At 46.7% G+C, this 19,410-nt stretch overlaps 3 protein-coding genes across 3 annotated transcripts; 2 read left to right on the forward strand and 1 right to left on the reverse strand.

Moving 5' to 3' along the window:
* The first annotated feature begins 4,555 nt into the window (after nucleotides 1–4,555).
* F4813DRAFT_241222 (uncharacterized protein) lies at nucleotides 4,556–6,428 on the forward strand. The gene has a single exon (XM_049240021.1). It carries the CDS (start codon nucleotides 4,990–4,992, stop codon nucleotides 5,923–5,925), a length of 936 nt encoding a protein of 311 aa, XP_049095803.1. The 5' UTR covers nucleotides 4,556–4,989; the 3' UTR covers nucleotides 5,926–6,428.
* Nucleotides 6,429–15,380: 8,952 nt separating this feature from the next.
* Nucleotides 15,381–17,187, forward strand: F4813DRAFT_241265 (uncharacterized protein). The gene has a single exon (XM_049240022.1). It carries the CDS (start codon nucleotides 15,487–15,489, stop codon nucleotides 17,179–17,181), a length of 1,695 nt encoding a protein of 564 aa, XP_049095804.1. The 5' UTR covers nucleotides 15,381–15,486; the 3' UTR covers nucleotides 17,182–17,187.
* A 1,561-nt stretch (nucleotides 17,188–18,748) lies between these two features.
* F4813DRAFT_393221 (uncharacterized protein) lies at nucleotides 18,749–19,410 on the reverse strand (the record flags this gene model as incomplete). The annotated part of the gene is made up of 3 exons (XM_049247389.1): nucleotides 18,749–18,964; nucleotides 19,022–19,155; nucleotides 19,212–19,410. The coding sequence occupies 3 exons, from the start codon at nucleotides 19,408–19,410 to the stop codon at nucleotides 18,749–18,751; spliced, it is 549 nt and encodes a 182-aa protein (XP_049095805.1).

The following is a 19,410-nucleotide window of genomic DNA, read 5'->3' on the forward strand; positions in this document are numbered from 1 at the left end:
ACATTGTGACTAATCGGAATCAGGGCTGTTCAGCATCCAATGATACGCGTGGATCGAAAATGCAGTGTGGTGGATCGACTACAGGATCTCCGGGCCTAAATCTCGTAGGGCTGAGAGACGCTTGCTGCAACACGCAAGAGGATGCCGAGTGATTATTGGTGGCCAGGGGACTGCCTGTGGAGCAGTCAAGGAAATCGACGGGTTACCGAGCTATTGTATGTACCTCTTAATAAGCAACCATGTGTGATTAATAATTGGATATTTCAGCCGCCGATGTGACAGTTGAAGCACTGTAAAAGAGTATAAATAAATAAAAAAGGGAAGGGGGGGGGATTTAAGCGCCGACTCACATATCATTTGCCGCGACTATCTCTCGTACACTACGTAGCTATTATGTAGTAAGCAGCAAAAACAAGGATCCTAGACGTACGACTTTTGAGTAGTGCATATATTAAACTATATTGTCTGAGAGCTGGGCTATTTTTGTCTTAAATCAGCCAATCACGTAAATCGAGACTTCTCGAAAGGCCCCAGGCTGAGATAAAAATATGTAATAGATGATGTGATGTTTGATGTAGTAGGACTTAATAAACTATATCGACGTAATGGAAGAGATCGAACACAGTATTTCTACTATATTGATCAAGCGGTCAAGAACTAAAGAGTGAGCGGCCCGGGGATAGAGTAGTACACTGTAACATGGCTGCAGTGGCAGTGTTTCTTCACTCTCATAAAGAGCATCCACTGGATAGGACGAGCTGGCGTTGTTTTGATTCGCCTTTTGCCTCCACGAACCTCGTACCGGAGATCAACATTTCCCCCCTTGTTCGTCGCCTAAGCTTGCGCGTCCTTACGACGTAGTAGATTGCGACTTCGCTAGAATCGGAAATAACAAAATAAGAAGGAAAAGAACGAGAGAGATTGTGAGCCAAGCACTGGCCGCGTAGTAGAGAGGCGGTGTAGTAGTCTATTTCAGGTGAGAAGAGGGGGAAAAAAGTAAGTGGTCATGAAGACAGGAAAACTCTGCTCTTTAGGACGACGCTATAGCAAGATTATAGTTAATAGTGATAGTTGATACGAAGAGACAAGGATTCGACGACGAGCAAGCCTCGCTGAAGTTATGAAGTTGGTGGCAAGGCTGACTGATAGGAAACTGTTACTAATCGGTCAGACAAAGTCGCAAAATAGAGAGCGATAATTCGGCCGACTGTCATCTAAGATAACGCCGAGGAATTGGAGAGTGGCCAGGCAGCCAGGTAATTATTGCCACGTTATAATAATATAGACGGGTGAATTCGGCTTGTTATACAGTCGTACGAAGAAAAGAAAATAGAAAGATGTCAAAGAGGAAAGAGAAAGTTCAATGTTTACCATGTATGTATGAGATAATCACTATTGTAAGGAAAACAGGTGAAGAATAACACATGCAAGATGGAGGATAGTAAGATCAATTGGTAAGATGGATGGATGAATAGAGTTGTGGGGTTTGGTGGTATTTGATGGTAGAGCAAATTACATTAGGTTAGGTACATTAGGTCAGGTACCTAGGTACCCAAGGTACAGGGGAGTTATAGTTGCATTGCGCCTACCTTATGTACATCGGAATAAGGAGAAAGTAGGTACCTATGTACCTCCTAACCTGACATGTCTGTACCTAGTACCAAAATAGGGTCTACTGGCCGGCTTGTTTTCAGCTGAAAAGGACTTGCTCTGTCCCCGCTGCACCTCTTTGCATCCACCACGCCCACACTGTTGGACAACATTAACAAGACCCTGATAGGTCCTATTACACTATCCTATCGACCTATCCTAATACCTGTTTCTTACTACAAAGTTTCGCCCCCAAGCACCAAATGGCCTAAATGGCCGCTTATTCGATGGTCTCTATTTTTCGCGTCCGTCAACTTTTCAAGATTCTTTCATACCTGGTACCTACACCTAAAGCACGGATGTAACCAAGATCCAGCATCGATGCCAGCGGCACTTGTATTATGCATCATTACATATGCCGCCTACCTTGTTTGTTTATCCACAAGGCATCACTGCGCCGCTTTATTACATGATGATATCTCGCTTACTATTCGTCTGCTCGTCTTCTCGTCAAGGAATAGTCAAGGAGTATTCAAGGAGCAGTAACTCGTACATATGTAGATCTCCACTTATAAGCTAAGGTATGCAAGGCATGTAAGGTATGTCGGCGTCTCAAGGAGGAAGAAAAGACGACGTGCCATTGGATATCTTTACCATGCTTTCCCGCGGCATTTCTAAATGCCCATTTCAAAAGGCACCCTCGGCCTGCGAGAGTAAACTTTGTGCACTATAACGCCTCGGCCCCCTTGTGTATATTGCCGCTCTACGAGTCTCGTGTTCTGCTTCACCATCGTCTAATAACCGAGAGCAAGGGGAACAAGGGGAGCAAGGGGCTGTGCTTGAAGTCTTTCGCGGGTCGTCTTCTCCACATACCACATCGTCCGTCCGTCTTCTTGTCCAGCTTTCCCATCAAGACATGTTTCTCTTTTTTCAACGCCAGCGGCTTTGGTTTTTGCTACCCCCGGCCATCGCTCCGCCGGGGATCAACTTAAACCAGGTTTGCTAACGCGGCGTAGGGCTCACCTCAGCTGAACCCCGTTCACCACCCCGACCACCTCCGTACAAGATAGGGCTAGTGGTGCGAGGCTAACTCGCTCCAGAAGTAGTCTCGCCATAAATCCCTGGTGGTTCGACCGTCGATCAAGCAAAGGAGAAGAAAAAACCCCGCCTAGGTCCCGTTTAGACCCTATCAACTAACAAGCTCATACTTCTTCCTAGATTAAGTATGCTAACTGTCTTTTAGTATAACATTTTAGAATATACCTCCCTCGACGCTTCTAGGGTTCGGTCTTTCTACCTATGTAGTGCCGTATCAAAAACTTCGCAAATACGGCGCTCTTATAAGCAAGTCTCGACCATTATACTGTGCATTAGGTACTTTAGTGTCTGCGTAGCACATGTCAGCTATCCACAGCCCTGTGCCTCCAGGATTATAAGAGAACTAGTATGCTCACATGCCGTGCATATTTAGGGCATAGACCCTGAATTCATGATTCTCAGCCCTCCTATTGGGCCCCGATTCAGCTGCGTCGACTAGAACGGATATGCGTACAATTCGTTATCTATTTACCTACTTAAGTACCTACCTAAGGTATTTAGGAATAGTTTGTGCCACGGGCCATCACTTACTCCCTATGTAAGTATTGTACCTAAGCCTAGTAAAATAGTTGCCGTCCCTGGTTACCGTCTCAGGAGCATTATTAGAGTCTAGCGCCTACAGAGACTGACGCTTAAGCCCGAGCGTCACGATGCATGCGTCACGAAAGGGCCACAACCACCTTATGAGCCACCTACTATTGTACCTGTGTAACAAGGACCGAGTCGAGGGCGCTCCAATCCTACCAATAACCAACCCCTTGTTATCTTCATGTCAACGCGGCTTAAAGAGTACGCGCAAGAGGGCAACTCCTAATAACAGCTTCAAAGCTCCCAATAGCTCCACAACACTCCACATAGAAAAATACAAAAGTCCGTACTCTCGGGAGTCTTATTGGAGCTTGCTGAAGGATAGCAGGGATCTCCATCTTAATTTGTTCGATTCCAGCTAACACGTTGATTTCTTTCGTCCCGCCTCATTCTTCACCTCATCCTAGATTACACTAATATTCTCACCTCGTCTCGTGCTCCCTTGTCCACCGAAGTGGCCGGACAGATCCCGACTAACGGCTAAGCTTACGGCGTAATTTCGTGCCTCATATAATTTCATCAACCACGGAATACGGCCTAGTCTTTTTGCCCCAGTCTCATATGCACGAAGAATCGTTTCGCTATCGTGCAGCATGACGGCATAAGAGGCGTTGGCTCCAATAACGTAGGTATTTCTCGACCTTAATCCACGAGGCTTCTCGCCCGAATAATCAGTCCCGTTTACATCGGGTGCACTCAGTGTTGATATACTCAAGCATGACGGCTGTCCTACACAGACCCGGCCCGCCGTTTTCGCGGGAATATGAGACGTAGGTCTAACGGCCACCCAATAACATATCCGACTTCTCTTACACGGGCCCGAAGAGGCAAGCCGCCAAGTCATCCACGTCTCCTCAATTGAGGCTGACTGACAAAGAGATGGCGGGGCCTTGAAAAGAAAAGTAACTAACTCTCACACATCCACTCCCTCTCCACTCACACTCACACCCTCCCCAGACGCTCGGGCTGTTTATTTTCATGATTGTACTTCCTCTGTAGATGGCCCTTGTCACTTAGTCCCGTCAAGTTGTGTCTTGGTAATGGGACCTTGACACGATGTAGTAGTACCAACTCTAAGTAACGCCCGTATAAATCTCTCCTCGTCTCCCGCCTCTCTAGCTTTTTTAGATCCTTCAACGGCATCAAGGGCGCTTTTATGTTACGTCTGTTTCCACGCCTGGACTGTCAACTAGGTAGCTCCGCAATAGTTTGGTTATGTCGTGCTTGTAAGCTCGAGATTGACTATAAAGACTTGCCTCCACCCGAGCGCTTTCTCTCTGCTGTATGCAGACGCGAGTGATCTTGTCTCCCCAACCCTCCTTTTAGGACCCCAACTTGTAAGCTGCCGGTCGAGCCTTGTTTATTGGGCATCTTGACCTACCGAGCGACCGCGATTTATCCATCATCTACTTACCAAGTCATCAAGTTCCTACATATCTGCACATACGCACACTCCCTCCTCCCCTGATCTGCGAGCCGGGCCGCTTTATGTCACCCGCGTATATTTCATAGTGTGTTTGATATATCGAGGCCAAACCCGCTGAGTAAAGCGAGAATCCTTGCTCAGTCCTTAGGTTTCCCGTTGTCTCGATCGACATCCCGGTCCACTCTCCGAGCTTCTACATGCTAGTACAAGATACATACATCGGTGAAGGCCCGACCCCAGACGGCACAGAAAACGCATCTAATTATTAGTTTCCCTAATAAGAAAACATGCCCGCTGTCAATCTCCCTCTGCAGCAGACCCACGGTACCTTATATATGGTACCGGGGACCCATCTGCGGCTCTTGTTCACCTTCTTGGGATTCACTTCCCTCGGTGTACTACTACTAGTGTTTAAGAAATATAAGTCACATTCCCCTTCCTACACTGGTCAGCTGGATGCCAGCCCTACTACTCTTCAGAAACTTTGGATTTCAGAGAAGTCACGCGGAATCGTCTTCCAGAACGAGATCATGTCAGTGAATCAGTCCCCAGGAGTCTCACAACTGTCCTCAGCTGGGAACTTAAGCGAAGGGGAAAAGAAACATCAGGATAGGTCCAAAAACCGAAAAAGCAGCGAGGGGCATCAGGAAAACATGACAGCTTCCGTGAGCATAGACGCAGGCATGCCACTGATCCTTAAATCTGGCCCACCGCCACCGCCGCCGCTAACACCACCTACTCTCTTGACAGGGGCTTTTAGTTTTCAGGACCGCCGGCTAAGCATTGCAGCTTCTAGCATGGGCGATCTAGATACGAGCTTCTTCCAGCAGCCGAACCCGGATTACACATTGTCACCCTCGCCAGAGTCTAGCACAACCGCGTTAGCCCACGGTCAAGATTCTCCCTATATTCCACGGAGAAGGTCTTACACAAAGATGTTGCCTCTCGGACCAGCGCATACAGACTCGGAACACGATGGGGCATCTTTCTCTCCTAGCTCATTCCCATCCTCAAGCCCAATCTTACCCCTTGCGCCACATGAATCGCTCGATTCTAGGGAGATCGATGTCAAGGGCGAGATTATCTCAGTAATGGACGATTCGGGCGCCGGTTGGAAGCGGCATACACGAGTATACGGCGGAGGTGTTTGCTTAGCTTGCCTGGCTTCTGGGAGCCAGGGAGGATTCTATGGCGATAATGTTCCCCTCGAGCATCGCCGTTAGCCATCGGGGCCCCCGGCGAGAAAATATGGTCGAGTTTGAGTTCCCAACAAAAAGGAACGCCAAAGACTCGACTCGTCCTAGAATATCAAGGCGTGAGCGGCGTCCCGGAGGAGCCGGAGGAGTTCCGACGGTTTTTTCTTTTCGGTCGTTGGCCACGCTAGGAACTACGACGCGTCTACCCCGAGCTAGGACCGAGATATTCATTCTCTAAAACTGTCTGGGCAGCATTTCTACATCCGAAGTGATTTTGGCATATCATTTTTCTCACTACTACTTTGGGCGGCTATACTTTTAGGGGAGAAAAGGATATACCTGCTTTGCGACACTGGTTACTGGGATTGGGGAGAACGGTATTATTTTACTCACGTCTGTTATGACCATTTCTTTGTTCTTTTCTTCCGTCCATGTATATACTTCCATGTCTCCCGACAAATAAACTCCGCAACTCCGCGTCGTTTAGAGTCATCAGCTTGCAACATCTCCCACGTCGATAAAAGTACCATTTTCCCCTTTCGTCTAGTTTTACTATTGCCTCCTCCACGCGTTGCCGAATTGTCAAGAAAATTATTTTTTAATCCCTCGCTTACTGCGTGGAGTGGCTTCGGTCATGCCGGGTGTCCTGAGCTTAGTGCCGCGGCGCATTATTTGTTCGCGAAGAGAACGGCTGTGTTGGTGTTCAAGATAGGACTCAGCCACCTTTGCATCAAGATCGAAACAATTTCATTTATGCGAAGTCTTCTAGGCTATTCAGTCAGTGTTAACAACGTTGGCGTCACTTATATTAGCTCTACGAAATGCAAAGGCCCTTTTTCATTTTTTCATTTTGGGGGGTGTTTTTTTTCATATCGGTCCGTCATGCGAACCCCTAATCTCTGGGCACTCATAAGAAGCCCGGTCGTCGTGCTAGGAGGTGCTTACTCTAGGCAGATACATTATTCACACGATTCTAATTTAGGGGAGGGTATTTTTCATTTTTCGGATGGCATCGTGCGCGTCGATTCTTCAGTACGAGACGATCGGCCCGTAAACATGTCGATAAGGAAAGCCGATTTGCCAGGAGGTACGCTGTGAAGCAATCCCATCTGTCCGAAATACGCAAATGACGAATAGGCCTGAGCTCTGCTTGACGAAAATGCGACCGCTCACCGATCGTCCAAATGAGGAATAGGGGAACAGGCGAACAGGCGAATAGACCAGCCCCATGTCCCCGCGTCATGCTTCCCAACGGGTTTAGGGCTGAATCTTAGGTACATATGTACATAGAGTATGCAACGTCTGCACAGGACCCGGGACCCCCTTGCATCACTGTGCTTGGAAATACATATCAGAAGCACGTAAAACCCTGCGTTGATCATGTTAGTCTCTTCCGGTCTCCTGTCACTCGAATAAGGAAATATGTTGACCATTCTGGCTAGGTACTATTAAACTCCATCGCCTGGTCTTGGCGGCGGGCCATTGCCCTGTCACGACCGAGGAGGATTTCGCCTGGTTGACCGAGGGATCTCACGTCATATTACATAGGTGTCTCCAGGATCCAAGCAAGGGTTTGCACAATGCGGTATCCGCCCACCTTCCATATGGGATGACTCCGGTCTTAGGAGGAGGATTGACCATACGGTTGTCACTCAAGATCTTAGATGAAAGCTTAGACCAGAGAGCCAGAGCTAAAGTAAGTGCCCAAAATCCTTTGCTACTGCGAAAAGTAAAGACATATTCCTTAGGATGGACACGGCCAAAGATTCATTATACCGCAACCTCGGTGTAAAATAGGTAATTATGTTATAATCGTTATAGTATAAGTTTTGAGTTGGTCATACAGGAGGGAGAGTTTACAACACAATGATCCCCAGAAAGTAATATGCAGAGTTCATGCAGGGTGCCGCAGCTCGGCATTGCGGCTCAAGAAAGTAAATTCATTTACATCGGTCCACTTGTAATACAGAACACGTACGGCCGTGCCATCAACCAACATGAATAGACTAACTCTCTAATATCTACCCCTATGGCTCAGCACCCCCGTAGGACTCCGACCAACTACCCTGAGATACAACAGGCGCGCGCGGGTTCATTCGATTACACTACCACACATCCCACGACAAGCCTTCGGTTTTTGTCTTTTCTATGAGGCCTAAAGCCGACTACATTGCCTATTCGGGCCCTTTTCAACAGGGTACTCACCGACTCGGTGTAAGAGGGATAACTCAGGAGGCGGCATCTTATCCAACAAATCTGAGATATGGCACTTCAACTCCATTATAGAAGGTAGTTTCTCCCCGTCGGTTAATATCTACAAAGAACCATCTCCATGAAGGATTCTAAAATTACATGATCATATATCATATCTTTTATCCCAAGTCCATATAAATGGAGGCCTACTACTATATAACCCCCAAGTTGGGAACCGAGGGGCGGTGATCATAAATAGATAGTATGCCATTTTGCCTATGATTCTCGCGAGGTATTGTTGAAATTGTATAACAAATAAGCATCTAACGGTCGAGGTAGTCAATGGGAACCGATCCGCCCATTCCTCCTCGGATCTGCCGTAAGCCTCGGGAGTCGGGTAGGGTTGTCAAATAAGATCCCTATCCTAGGGCTGGAACCAGGATCGTCCTACATACAGCAATGTCCTTAATCAGTAGGCTACCTAGATGTAACGTTCCGACAGTACGTATCTAAACGACATACGTAAAATTCGCATTGCAACAAGGGCAAGCGACCAGATGCATGTTAGTGGCGTGTCGATCAAAGTTAGAAGTCAAGACCGAGCATCCCAATATTTGACAGGACTTGGGACGAACTATTATATACGCTTACAGTGTCCTATTCAAGGCATGCGAAGGGACATCTGAGATGGCTGATAAGTCCTGTAATAAGAGATCGGAATCTGTTCCCGAAGAAGCATATGAGTTTACTACTATGGTTTTAGAGTACATATATGATTCATCCCTTGTCCATATAAAACTGTAGACTCTGAGAGCTACCTCTTAAGTATTCCACGCCACTTTAAGGCACCATTACCTCCATAAGGAATGAGGCAAACCCCATTAACCAGAGGGTAAATGCCTAATATGTGCCTGTCAGATATTTATGTGATGCTATAGCAACCCGTATAATGCTACACGTCGCCGTGAATGCGCAGTTTAGATAGGCTACCTACTTAGTTGCCGGAGTACTGCATCATGTATCCCAGAAGGTGAGTCACTTTAAATAGGATACGAACGCCCCCATCATGGATATCCTGGATTAAATAACAATTAGTACGATAATTTAGTGGCTTACTCCTATGACAGATTCTGTAATAAGATATGCGAACTACATACTAAACATAATCGCGCTACTATCATCCGCAGTTCAAATGCCATCTAGTAGCGGGGCTTTCTACAAGTGTAGTGGCAACTTGACTAGCTCAGATTAATAGATGATTTCTAGTTGACTTCGGGGCTATTCTAGCTCAATGTATTATTTTAGACTCTGTATGCTAAAGAGTAGTAATTGGATCGTGCCGTCATGTATCAAGCTATCCTCATTGATCGAAGCTACAGTAAAGAATATTGTTCGCCTGCTTTAGGTACTCATACGTTGTCACCTATAAAGACGAACCTATGGAGGCTACAATTTGGCGCCTGCGCTTGTCATGTCTTGCATTCCTATCCTAACTAGCCATACCTCCGTGTCTGGGTAGGTTCCATGAATTCAAGAGCCTTAAGCTCATCTCTCAGGCCTACTCCGGCGGACTCTAAATCAACGATTATCTTACAGGGGATATTTTAAGGATTTAACAACCGGGGATTATAGACACACTAGGTAAGAGGCAGTGGCTTAGCTTGTAGTGTATAGGTATGTTGACGACTGTTTTAACTCATGCCCCTTTTAAGGATAGGAAGATACCCTCCTTATATAGACTTGGCCTAATATCTAGTGGCTCCTCTACGATTATAACCCTATTGTCTCATGAAGCTAACATCAACTGCGATAATCTGACAATGCCTCGTCGCGTCATATAGGATAGACCAGTAAACCACCCACTGGGCTCCTTACAAGCCCCTGATAGGCGAACACTATGAATTGCGATTAATTTGGGCCTCTTTGTATGTTTATCGGAACCCTTAGCTAACGAAATGCTATACGAAATGCTATATAGATGCCTAGCAGACACAGGCAATAGTGTCGTACCCTGAAAGTGATAGCAAACTTCAGTCATCATTGGAATATTAAGTTAAGATTGATATACCGCGTGGACAATAGTCTCTTTAGTATTTTTTGAACCATTTCAAAAAACTTAAAGAATACTCGAAATGACTAGGTAGTTCATACTACCAGGCGAAGTTTGTAACTCAAGAACGGCCCTAGATGTTGCCTGTTAGAAAAATATATGATTCTTGAAAACCCATCCATGGTGTTGATGCATAAAGAGGGGGGTATATTCTCATTATATGTGCTATTATCAGAAAAAGCGCTGAGGCATATTAGTAGACACTTATTAAAGCCAGAGTAATACCTAAAGAGCACTTGGGCGCCTCTTGTACGTACTGGAATCGTTCAATTGGCCCGGTAACTGCTCAAAAAACCCGGGTCATTGGTAGTGTAACATACTTCTCCCCCAGTCATTTTCAGCATGTCCTGATTCAAGCCTAAGTTGACTCGAGGGCTTCATGTCTGTTGAGTCACACAGGGTCGCACTACCAGTGGGATTAGGTTACGATGGAATGGAAATAATTGGGCTAGATTCGATATGATTGAGTAGAGTCTTGAACTATAAGTACCTCAAAGGCGATGTTATAATCCCCGCTAATTATGATTCCGAATGCTCTATTTAGGGGCTTCTAAATACATGTTCTAGGTTATACTGTTTATGAAGTACAAGTTGCTCCATATCAAACGTAATTGTTTAGTTGATACCTTAGAAGTTGGCCCGCTCGTCCCATCGTGCTTCCGTTAGCCTTATACAACTGGCTCTTCTAATGGATATATCATTTTCTCCAACCTAGTGAATTCTGCGAATTAAGAAGCTGTTGTGGAGCATGGACATATCCGCCTGTCGTTGCCCTTCGGATATCACGTGTTGACCGTCTAATGCGAGAATATTCTGGGTATCAAGTGCTCCGAGCCGCTCTAAGTAAGCTATGTGGGACGACGGATATATTATCATTACATGGTCGGGTAGCACACAGCCTCGTTGGCTACCTATTTGTTAGCCAAGGGAATGGGATGTATTTGGGGTGCCAAGCACGTGGAATTGGCGGCTTATGAACGTATAGCTCGATTTGATCACTCGCAGAAGCCCCCAGGGCCAACCCTAAGATCAGGCTCTTGTCTCAAGCCACCGTCCACTGGCTGCTATATAGACGAACGAATAGGAGATATGAACACGGATTCGCCACGGCTAATGGAGCCACGTAGAGTTGTCTACAAATATAGTTGGGGTCCAAACGACTTATAGCCAGAAACTACTTTGCCGATGCCGTGCATGAGCGGACTCGGCGGGCGCTTGAACCCTTGAAGTCGGCATGCGTAGGTTGCAATTTTGGTTCAGTTCGTCATTTTCTAAGCGCCGCTCATGCGAAAGAGGGGGGGAGCGTAATTATATGTTGCATGCAGAGTAATATGGTACATACATACAGCCTTGTACACATAATCCGCTGCATATGTAGTCCCTGCAGCTTGCATTTCTTATTCAATTCTAGATGGAGTGACTGGCTCGTTAGCCGCGGCTACGTGCGTCCCTCTCTTATATTCGGCGTCAAAATAGACGATGCCTCACGAATATCTAAGGCTGAACTTAGACGCGCTCAGGGTAGATGCTGCTAAACGGTGTTGAGAAGCAGATGTGACCTTTCCCAAACCCGAGGGCTTGCTCCAAACGTCCGACGTCCGTGGGTCAATATTCATGGGCCTTGATTATGTATGAAGTTTACCATTCCCCCCACTGGGTAGTGGGACTGTGAGTGAACGTCTCAGATGGTTTTAACAACTGGACAGCTGGGGCACATTGACCCGGGCTCTGGGGCTGTGGCTCATGGCGAGCGGGCTGCATCGTGTTGTTCTTTATTCCTCATCCATCAGGAATACCTACGTGGTTTAATGTCGATCACCACTATTGAGCGAGTGACGCAATGCATTTACGTCTACATATAGTGTACTATGGGATGTCTAGTTCCAAGTTCCAGTTCACATACTTGCCGTGTTGTTGCTGAATTAGACCTTTCTGTTCAAGTTACGATTGTGGCTATAGTTGGAAATGCCTTAATATGCTATCGTCGTGATCAGACTTGGACCAAATACCCAGGTACGGATCTGTGATTGTGTTAGCTTAGTGAGATTTAGAGGAATCTTGTTTGCCTAGGTGAGCCGGTAAGTTACGAAGGTAATCTGTGTACTGTGTAAGGACACTACATTTACATACATGTAGTGAGTGTATAGGCATGTTCGGATGATCAATACTGCTGCAGCCATGTCTCCATGTCTCCATGATGGTGGGCTGGGTTTCAGGCACATGAAACAACCATGCAAGCATGGGCAGTGGTCGATCACAGGGGTTTAATTTCCCCATACAGACCATACAGGAACCATATGTACAGGGAAAAGATCCTTTCGAGTCCAAATCCGGATGATGACAGGGCTCAGTCACGCCCCGTTTGCCTGTTCATGAGATCCTTCTGGCATTCTCGTCTCTTCTTTTCCCCCCTGGCGTCTGCGTCTACGTATCTGCGCCTCTTCGTTACAGAAGTTGAATAGAATGAAGCATCGATGTTTGGAGGCGACAGAGAAGCTCAAGCATCTAGAACTGTCCCAACTTTGTAAAGGGTTGTACCTAATACATATTGCATAATACATCCAATTGCATGTAGATATTGTACCTAGAAGTAGCTAAACATAAAATATCAGCTGAAACCCCTTAAACATAATAAGGTGCCTAAGGTTAGGTTAGGTGCCTACTTATCGAATGATGGATCATTAATACATAAATGGTCGATGCGAATGCGATAAAAGGAATGCTTACCTACCTAGGAACCCCATCGGGAATACCTACAAGATGTACATGAGTAGTATGTACACCTATGATTCTGTGCACATCCATGTATGTTATATGTAATATAAAACCGGGCCCTGAAAGCTGCAAGAAACAGCTTGGGACTTTTAGACTGCTTGACTACCTAACCTACCTAACTTTTCACTTAGATCCCCCTTTTAGGAGGGATACTTTCTTCTAGTTGGTTAGTTCTTAATCCCCGCGACGAAAGACTAAAAATCCCTTTCAGCCACTAGTACATACATAGTGTAGCTCATCCATCCTGGTAGGTCTGAGTAGGGTGGTACCACTTTTAAACTGTGCTGGCTGTCACACCACACTCTTTTAGATCTACATACACATAATACTGTATATAGCACTGTACCTTCTGACCTGCCAAACCAATAAAATAATCGGTATAATCGGTATACATTCTTCTCAATTCGGAGTGCTACTTTTGTCTAAGAGATGTATATTTACAGATGTAGGTGTATTACCATCTTTTAATTACGAGAACAAGTCTCTTGCCCAACTATATACATATTGTCCAGCTACCTGTATACCTGGTACCTAGGTGCATACATTATTATCTTGATATAGGTACGTCAATGTAAATACATACCTACTGTCAGGTACCTAGCAGAAGGGGCAGTTTCCCCGGTATGGATACATGTATGTACATGGGTACCTTCCTAACTACCTACTTATGTACCTATGTACTCAACCTACTGTATGTATATCAGACGCGATGCTTGCTATCTTAAATCGGGCTCTGGATTAGTGGTCAATGGTCAATTTGATGCTTTGGACCCACCATCTTAACTCGCTAGCATCCACCACCGCGGCAAAATTGAGCCCCTGCGGCCAATCATCGATGTTCTTTTCGACTCGACGACCAATTCAGGTAGGTATACAGTGCAAATGGTTTCTTATTACTATACGAAGACGAATAGGATGTCCTAATATCCTCAGTAGGAACCCACAGTCCACAGCGTGCTTGCATTCGTTGGCCCGACCTGCCCACCCGCCAAAAACCCACTGCAGCAATTTTCACTTTTCCCACTCCTCCTGCAGACCAGGCACAAGTATCTTTCCCTTTCATCCACCACACTCAACTTTTTTGTCCATCTTCTCTTTCTTCCTCCCCTCCTTATCTCCCCCTATCGCATCTCGCCCTTCCTTTATTCTCTCTCTCTATCCTGTTGGTTCCTAATCCTCCTCGAGGTTTCCCATTTTTTGTGTTCGCGCGCAATCCAATTACTATCCGTCGTAGGCTTGTCCTTCGTCGTTGCGTCAAGAGGAGAGACAGTTCCTACATCGCGTTATCTCGAGAAGACGACAATTTGCCACCATCATCGCCAGCTTAGTATTTTTTTTTCACAGGATTAAGGGAAAAGAAAAGGACGAAAATTAAAAAAAGAAAGATAGAAGAGCCGGAAGACCCGATCGATTTATTCGACTCCTTAATCATTGTACAAATTACCGAAGTTTTTTTTCTCGCCGTTTTCGATTCGCATCGCCTTTACCGTATACCTTATACTTGACTGATCATAATATCGTCCTTCCCAACTACGTCAACCCGATAGCAAGAAACTGTGAACGGCACACGTTTAGGAGAAGTAAAAGTCGCCCGCAAGGTTAAGATTGCTTAGAGTGGTTGCATTAGACATCCCCTCAGTTCTTTCGTCGAGAGTCCCTAGAAACAAGGAACTCTTTCCCGCCCCAAGGTACTTCCGCAAAGATCAACGCCCAAGAACAAAGCCCCGAGTGCTACAAATCGACACTGTCAACCTTCAGGATTAGGATTCGGCCCGCCAGCATTACGCCGCTCTCGGACGAGTCAAGCCAACAAAGAAAGCCTCAGCCTTAGGCAGCCTTTTCTACCTTGTCCCTGCGTGATTTCGAGGCCGTAATTCCTCTATCCCGTCCTTTGCACCGACTTCTGTTCATTGCCTTGTCTCTGACCCGGATCAATTGGGAAACCTCATTCGGACTATCTGCAACCTTTCTCCTTCTTGGCTCAACTACGCAGCTTCCTGTCATTAGCATCGTCTGTCGCTCATTCGGACACGACCACGGATTAGTTTAATAATTATTCTCCAAAGAGACAAAAATAACTCCACGACAGCCGCATCTACTTGTATCCATCTTCTGCTTCTTGTCTACAGTTTTCCATCACCAGCGTCAGCACAATTGTCTTGGTTTTGTTGGATTCTGCTCGGCGAGCCGCGTTTGATACGACATCCTTCCCAATTGCTACATCATTAGCCATTGCGCCGATTGTCTGGCTACACACCACGCAATCACAATCGACATTATCGACAATTCCGCATCGCATTAATCAGCCCTGTCTGGATCACATTTATTCCCATCAATCTACTTTGTTGTAATATTATTTTGGACGCCCTGTTATTCCGGAGGCGATCATCCATTCCTTATTAGATTTCGCTTCTAATTACTCTCGCCGTCGCTTGGATTCAGATCTTGCATCTCGACTCCCTAAAACAGCTATTCCGTTGATAGATCATAGCGTTGTTTATAATTTGAGTATGGACACCGGCGGTCTTGCTCAAATGTCACACAACGGTTTTACTTCGCCAACCGGTTTGGGCATGCCCACCGGAGGGCTTGCTTCACGCCGCGGTGGCGGCCAGAATATTAAACCTTTATCTTTCGAGTCTATGAAGACTTCTACTGATCCCAAGGACAACGGAGTTCCCACTCCGCGAACCAGCCGATCTCACCTGCTTGCGGGTCTTAGGACGGCTCCAAAGTCGGCTACCGCAACTTCTTTTGCCGCTTCGCCAACTTCCACCGTTCCGCCTGCCCGTGTACATGGCAGGGATGGCGCCGGAAACATGTATGGTAGTCAGGACGGCATGTATGGTGGACCTAAGACGTCACTCCCCCGTCTTGCGACCCAGCAGCAGAGCTACAACCCGATGATGAGCTCTAGTCAGCAGCATTATACTGCCGAGCAGATCCTGGCACCTCCTGAGCTTCATCTTGATGAGCAAGTCCAAGACCAAATGGACCCTTCGCTCTACGCTCAGCTAGTAGCGACCAATATGTACCTAGCTCAGCAGCAGCAGCGATTGCAGCAACAGTTGCTTAGTGTCCAGGCTGCAGCTCAGCAGTTTCAGGCAATGAGCCTCAGCGGACAGTCAGTGTTGCAGCAGCAGATGGCACTGCAGAATTTGTACCAACAACAGCAGCAGCTTAAGAACTTGCAGCAGTCGATGGCTAACCCCATGCAAATTCAGCAGAGCCTCTTCCCCTATTATGACGCCACCGGCCAGCAAATGTTCTACGTTAATCAGAACGCCACTCAGATAAGGAACGTCGGCAATTACGTGGACCGCACTCCTGGTACTCCTCAGGGTTATGGCCACTCGCAGGCAAACAACGGCACGCCCCGTGTTCAAGTTTCGCCGCCTCCCATGGAGAGCGCCCCGCCTGTCTACCGAACTACCTCGCCCCCGAAAAAGGTAGAAATAATCGCGGAACCTACACCTCTACCACCTCCATCTGCCAATGCCTTCCGTCGAGGCCATAAGAAGTCATCCTCCCTCGCGAATGGAAATAAGGGTCTGTCACTGTCGATGGATGATAGCCCCAAGTCGGCTGGCCCCAAGACGGCCTCCTTCCCGCTTACTCCCATGACTAATGGTGGTTATGGCCCTGGCCAAGGTCGTGCTGGCGAGCACCCTATCCGTCAGCCTCGCGGTCCTCCCGCACTTGATGAGCTTAAAGCGAAGCCTACCGCCAAGCATGAGGGCAGCAAGAACTTCGCTCAGCGAACTCGCCGCTCTGCTGTCCACAATCTCGTGAAGGCCGGGATGGTTAGGCGCAAGGGTACGGGTAGTAGCTGCGGAAGCATGAGCCCCGTATCCGAGAGCGCAGAGGAAGTTTGCACGCCATTGACTGACAACGAGTCCGACTCTGGGCGTAGTGGCTCGGGCAGCCTCTCAGGCGATGCAGAGCCTAGTCTTGCTAGTTCCAGGACTTCCACAAGTGGCAGCTGGGGAGCTATTGGCTCCGACCGCCCTGGCTCGCGCCAGAAGTCGCGGAAGAGTGTTGATAGCCTCTCCAGTGGTGGTGATAGCGAGGGTAGCTTTGCGAGTGTGTTCAAAAATGGTTCTCAGCGCTCTAGTAAGACCGAGTCGATCGACGGTCAGCGAAAAGCGCCTATGCTCGTACTCACCAGCGCCGAGAAGCGCAAGGGTAGTGTTGTCGTAGCTTAGGGTGCAGCCGGCCTCAAATTTTCACGCAATAACGATCGCATGCTCCCAACGTCTTTGTCTTTTCATGAATGTCGCGACGGAGTGGTAGAGCCCTCCAAGCAGAGATTACGCACGAATGGACGGGACTAGGTTGGAGAACAGAATGGCCATTTCCTTTCGCGATTTGATTTTGGAGGGCGCTGGTAAACTGGGTTAAGGGATGGCAGCATTCTGAGCTGTTGATTTCTATTTGCAATACCGAGGATCCCTTGGCTGGCATCCAGTAGTACACTTCTTCGAGGGGGCAGAGCGGCTTGGAGAGAAACCCTTGTTAGTGGGATTCTTTTGCTGTTTATACTTCATGTCATTCTCTCACACGAACCACACGTTTATTCGCTTCTAAATACGTTGAGTTTGGAGGGGGGACCTCACGGAGGGAACATCTCACTTACGATTCTTGTGGATGCTTATTCCCTAGAAAGTTGTGTAGGCTGGAGCTTAGCTTTGTGGTCGGGACACCTATCGATAGACTCATGCCTGACTCTAGATAGTGATCAATGGCTCAATTATAATTATATGCCAAGCCTATTTGTTCGGTATCGTTTCTGACGTCTTACCTAGCTACGTAATACTTTATAGATCCTGAATATAACCCCTTTCCCTATACTGACTAATAGTTCCACCTGCTCAGATGACCTTATGATTTACATGTTCTGTCTGGGTTAAAGTGAGATAGCCAATTGGCCACTACCTTGACGTTCGATATCTCTAATCTCATATTGAATAGTAGTATCCTGTATCCTGTTATTAGTACCCAGAATCCTCTATATGTTTAGCACCTGAGAGTATCTTTACTTTCCCCAAGCCCGCTATTCGCTGGGATAGTACGATTCAGCCATTACTACATAAGAGGATAGGTGGCTCTCTCATTAGACGAGGTATTCTCGAATTACTAAGGAGGGCTCCAGTTCCCCTAGGGATAACGGCATAGTAGACGGCCAAGGAGTATGTCTAGAGCTAAGACTCTAAGTAATAAAACCCGAACCGTAGAGGCACGCGAGTGTAGAAAAATAGGACTACGTTGATGGTTTAATTTTACCTTATGGGGGAAATGGCGGAACGCTGCGCCCTAACTGAGCCAGCTAATAGTGAGGATAGGAGCCCAGTGGTCCCTGCTTTATATGACGTCGGTAATGTCGTGTTCTTAAGAGTTGTTTTAGCAACAATCTTGAGAGGTAGGATTTAAGTGTCCGATAGATAGGTACCCATCCGTTTTCAAGCATCATGTTATTGATCGTGGACTTCAGTCTAGGTTTCTAGTATTTGTTTATTTAGATAGGTACCTAGATGCTAACACGATACTGGCGGTTTTGAGATGCAGCTGGTATGAACCCCTTGGACATACCTAAGTACTAGGGTACCTAGACAATGTCTATAGTGTTATATCATCCAATGTTGATTGACTTGCTGTAAACTCCTGCTTGCATTACAAGAGGATTGATAACCACAAATCTTTGATTTGTAGAATTTACCCTTATTTTGTGTCTTACAAAGTCCCTTGACTGCTAAGCTGCGGTTCTTCCTGCTTCTACTTCCCTTCATTCTGTGTATTGGCTTCTAGGTCCTCTGATTTTATTCTGATCCGCCGCCCGCGATGGATCAAGAAGGCAACCAAGGCTAGTAGAAGAAAAATCCCACCAAGGGTTGAACCTATACTAACCCCTGTGGTGGCACTGGATGCTAATCCATCATCACCCTGGTTTACGGTAGAATTTTTGCTACTGGTATCTCTAGGGGTGTTATTCTGCCGACCATATTGTTAGGCGAAGGTAGTAAGAAGAGTTTGAAAACAGATCATTACCTGTAGAAAACCGCCAGGGAGTGGTAGCTTTGGCGATTCATCCGTACATCGGCCATCGTTAATGTACAAGATGTAATCACCCGGGGTAAGATCGATTCTGGGGGTCAACATAAATGTATTGTTGCCTGTATAGCCTATATTTCTGTGAGTATCTATAAACCTTTACAACTGCTGGGAGAAGCTCTGATACTTTTAGCGATCTCATTAGTCCTCATGAGTCCCCCAGTTGTAAACTTGGCTAGGTCGATATTGACCAAGCCGACAGTGCCTGTCCACGTGAGAATCAATGTCTTTCCATACTCGAAATCCCATTTATGTGTCGTGAAGCGGACTCCATCCCGGCATTCCATCACCGGTGTTGACAAGGCAAATGATTTTCTGAATAGCAT

Source organism: Daldinia decipiens, assembly GCF_022478715.1.
Source record: "Daldinia decipiens strain CBS 113046 unplaced genomic scaffold F4813scaffold_42, whole genome shotgun sequence".
NCBI lineage: Eukaryota > Fungi > Ascomycota > Sordariomycetes > Xylariales > Hypoxylaceae > Daldinia > Daldinia decipiens.

Coding starts and splice junctions, on each gene's coding strand:
- F4813DRAFT_241222 (XM_049240021.1), top strand. CDS start 4,990: ATGCCCGCTGTCAATCTCCCTCTGCAGCAGACCCACGGTACCTTATAT.
- F4813DRAFT_241265 (XM_049240022.1), top strand. CDS start 15,487: ATGGACACCGGCGGTCTTGCTCAAATGTCACACAACGGTTTTACTTCG.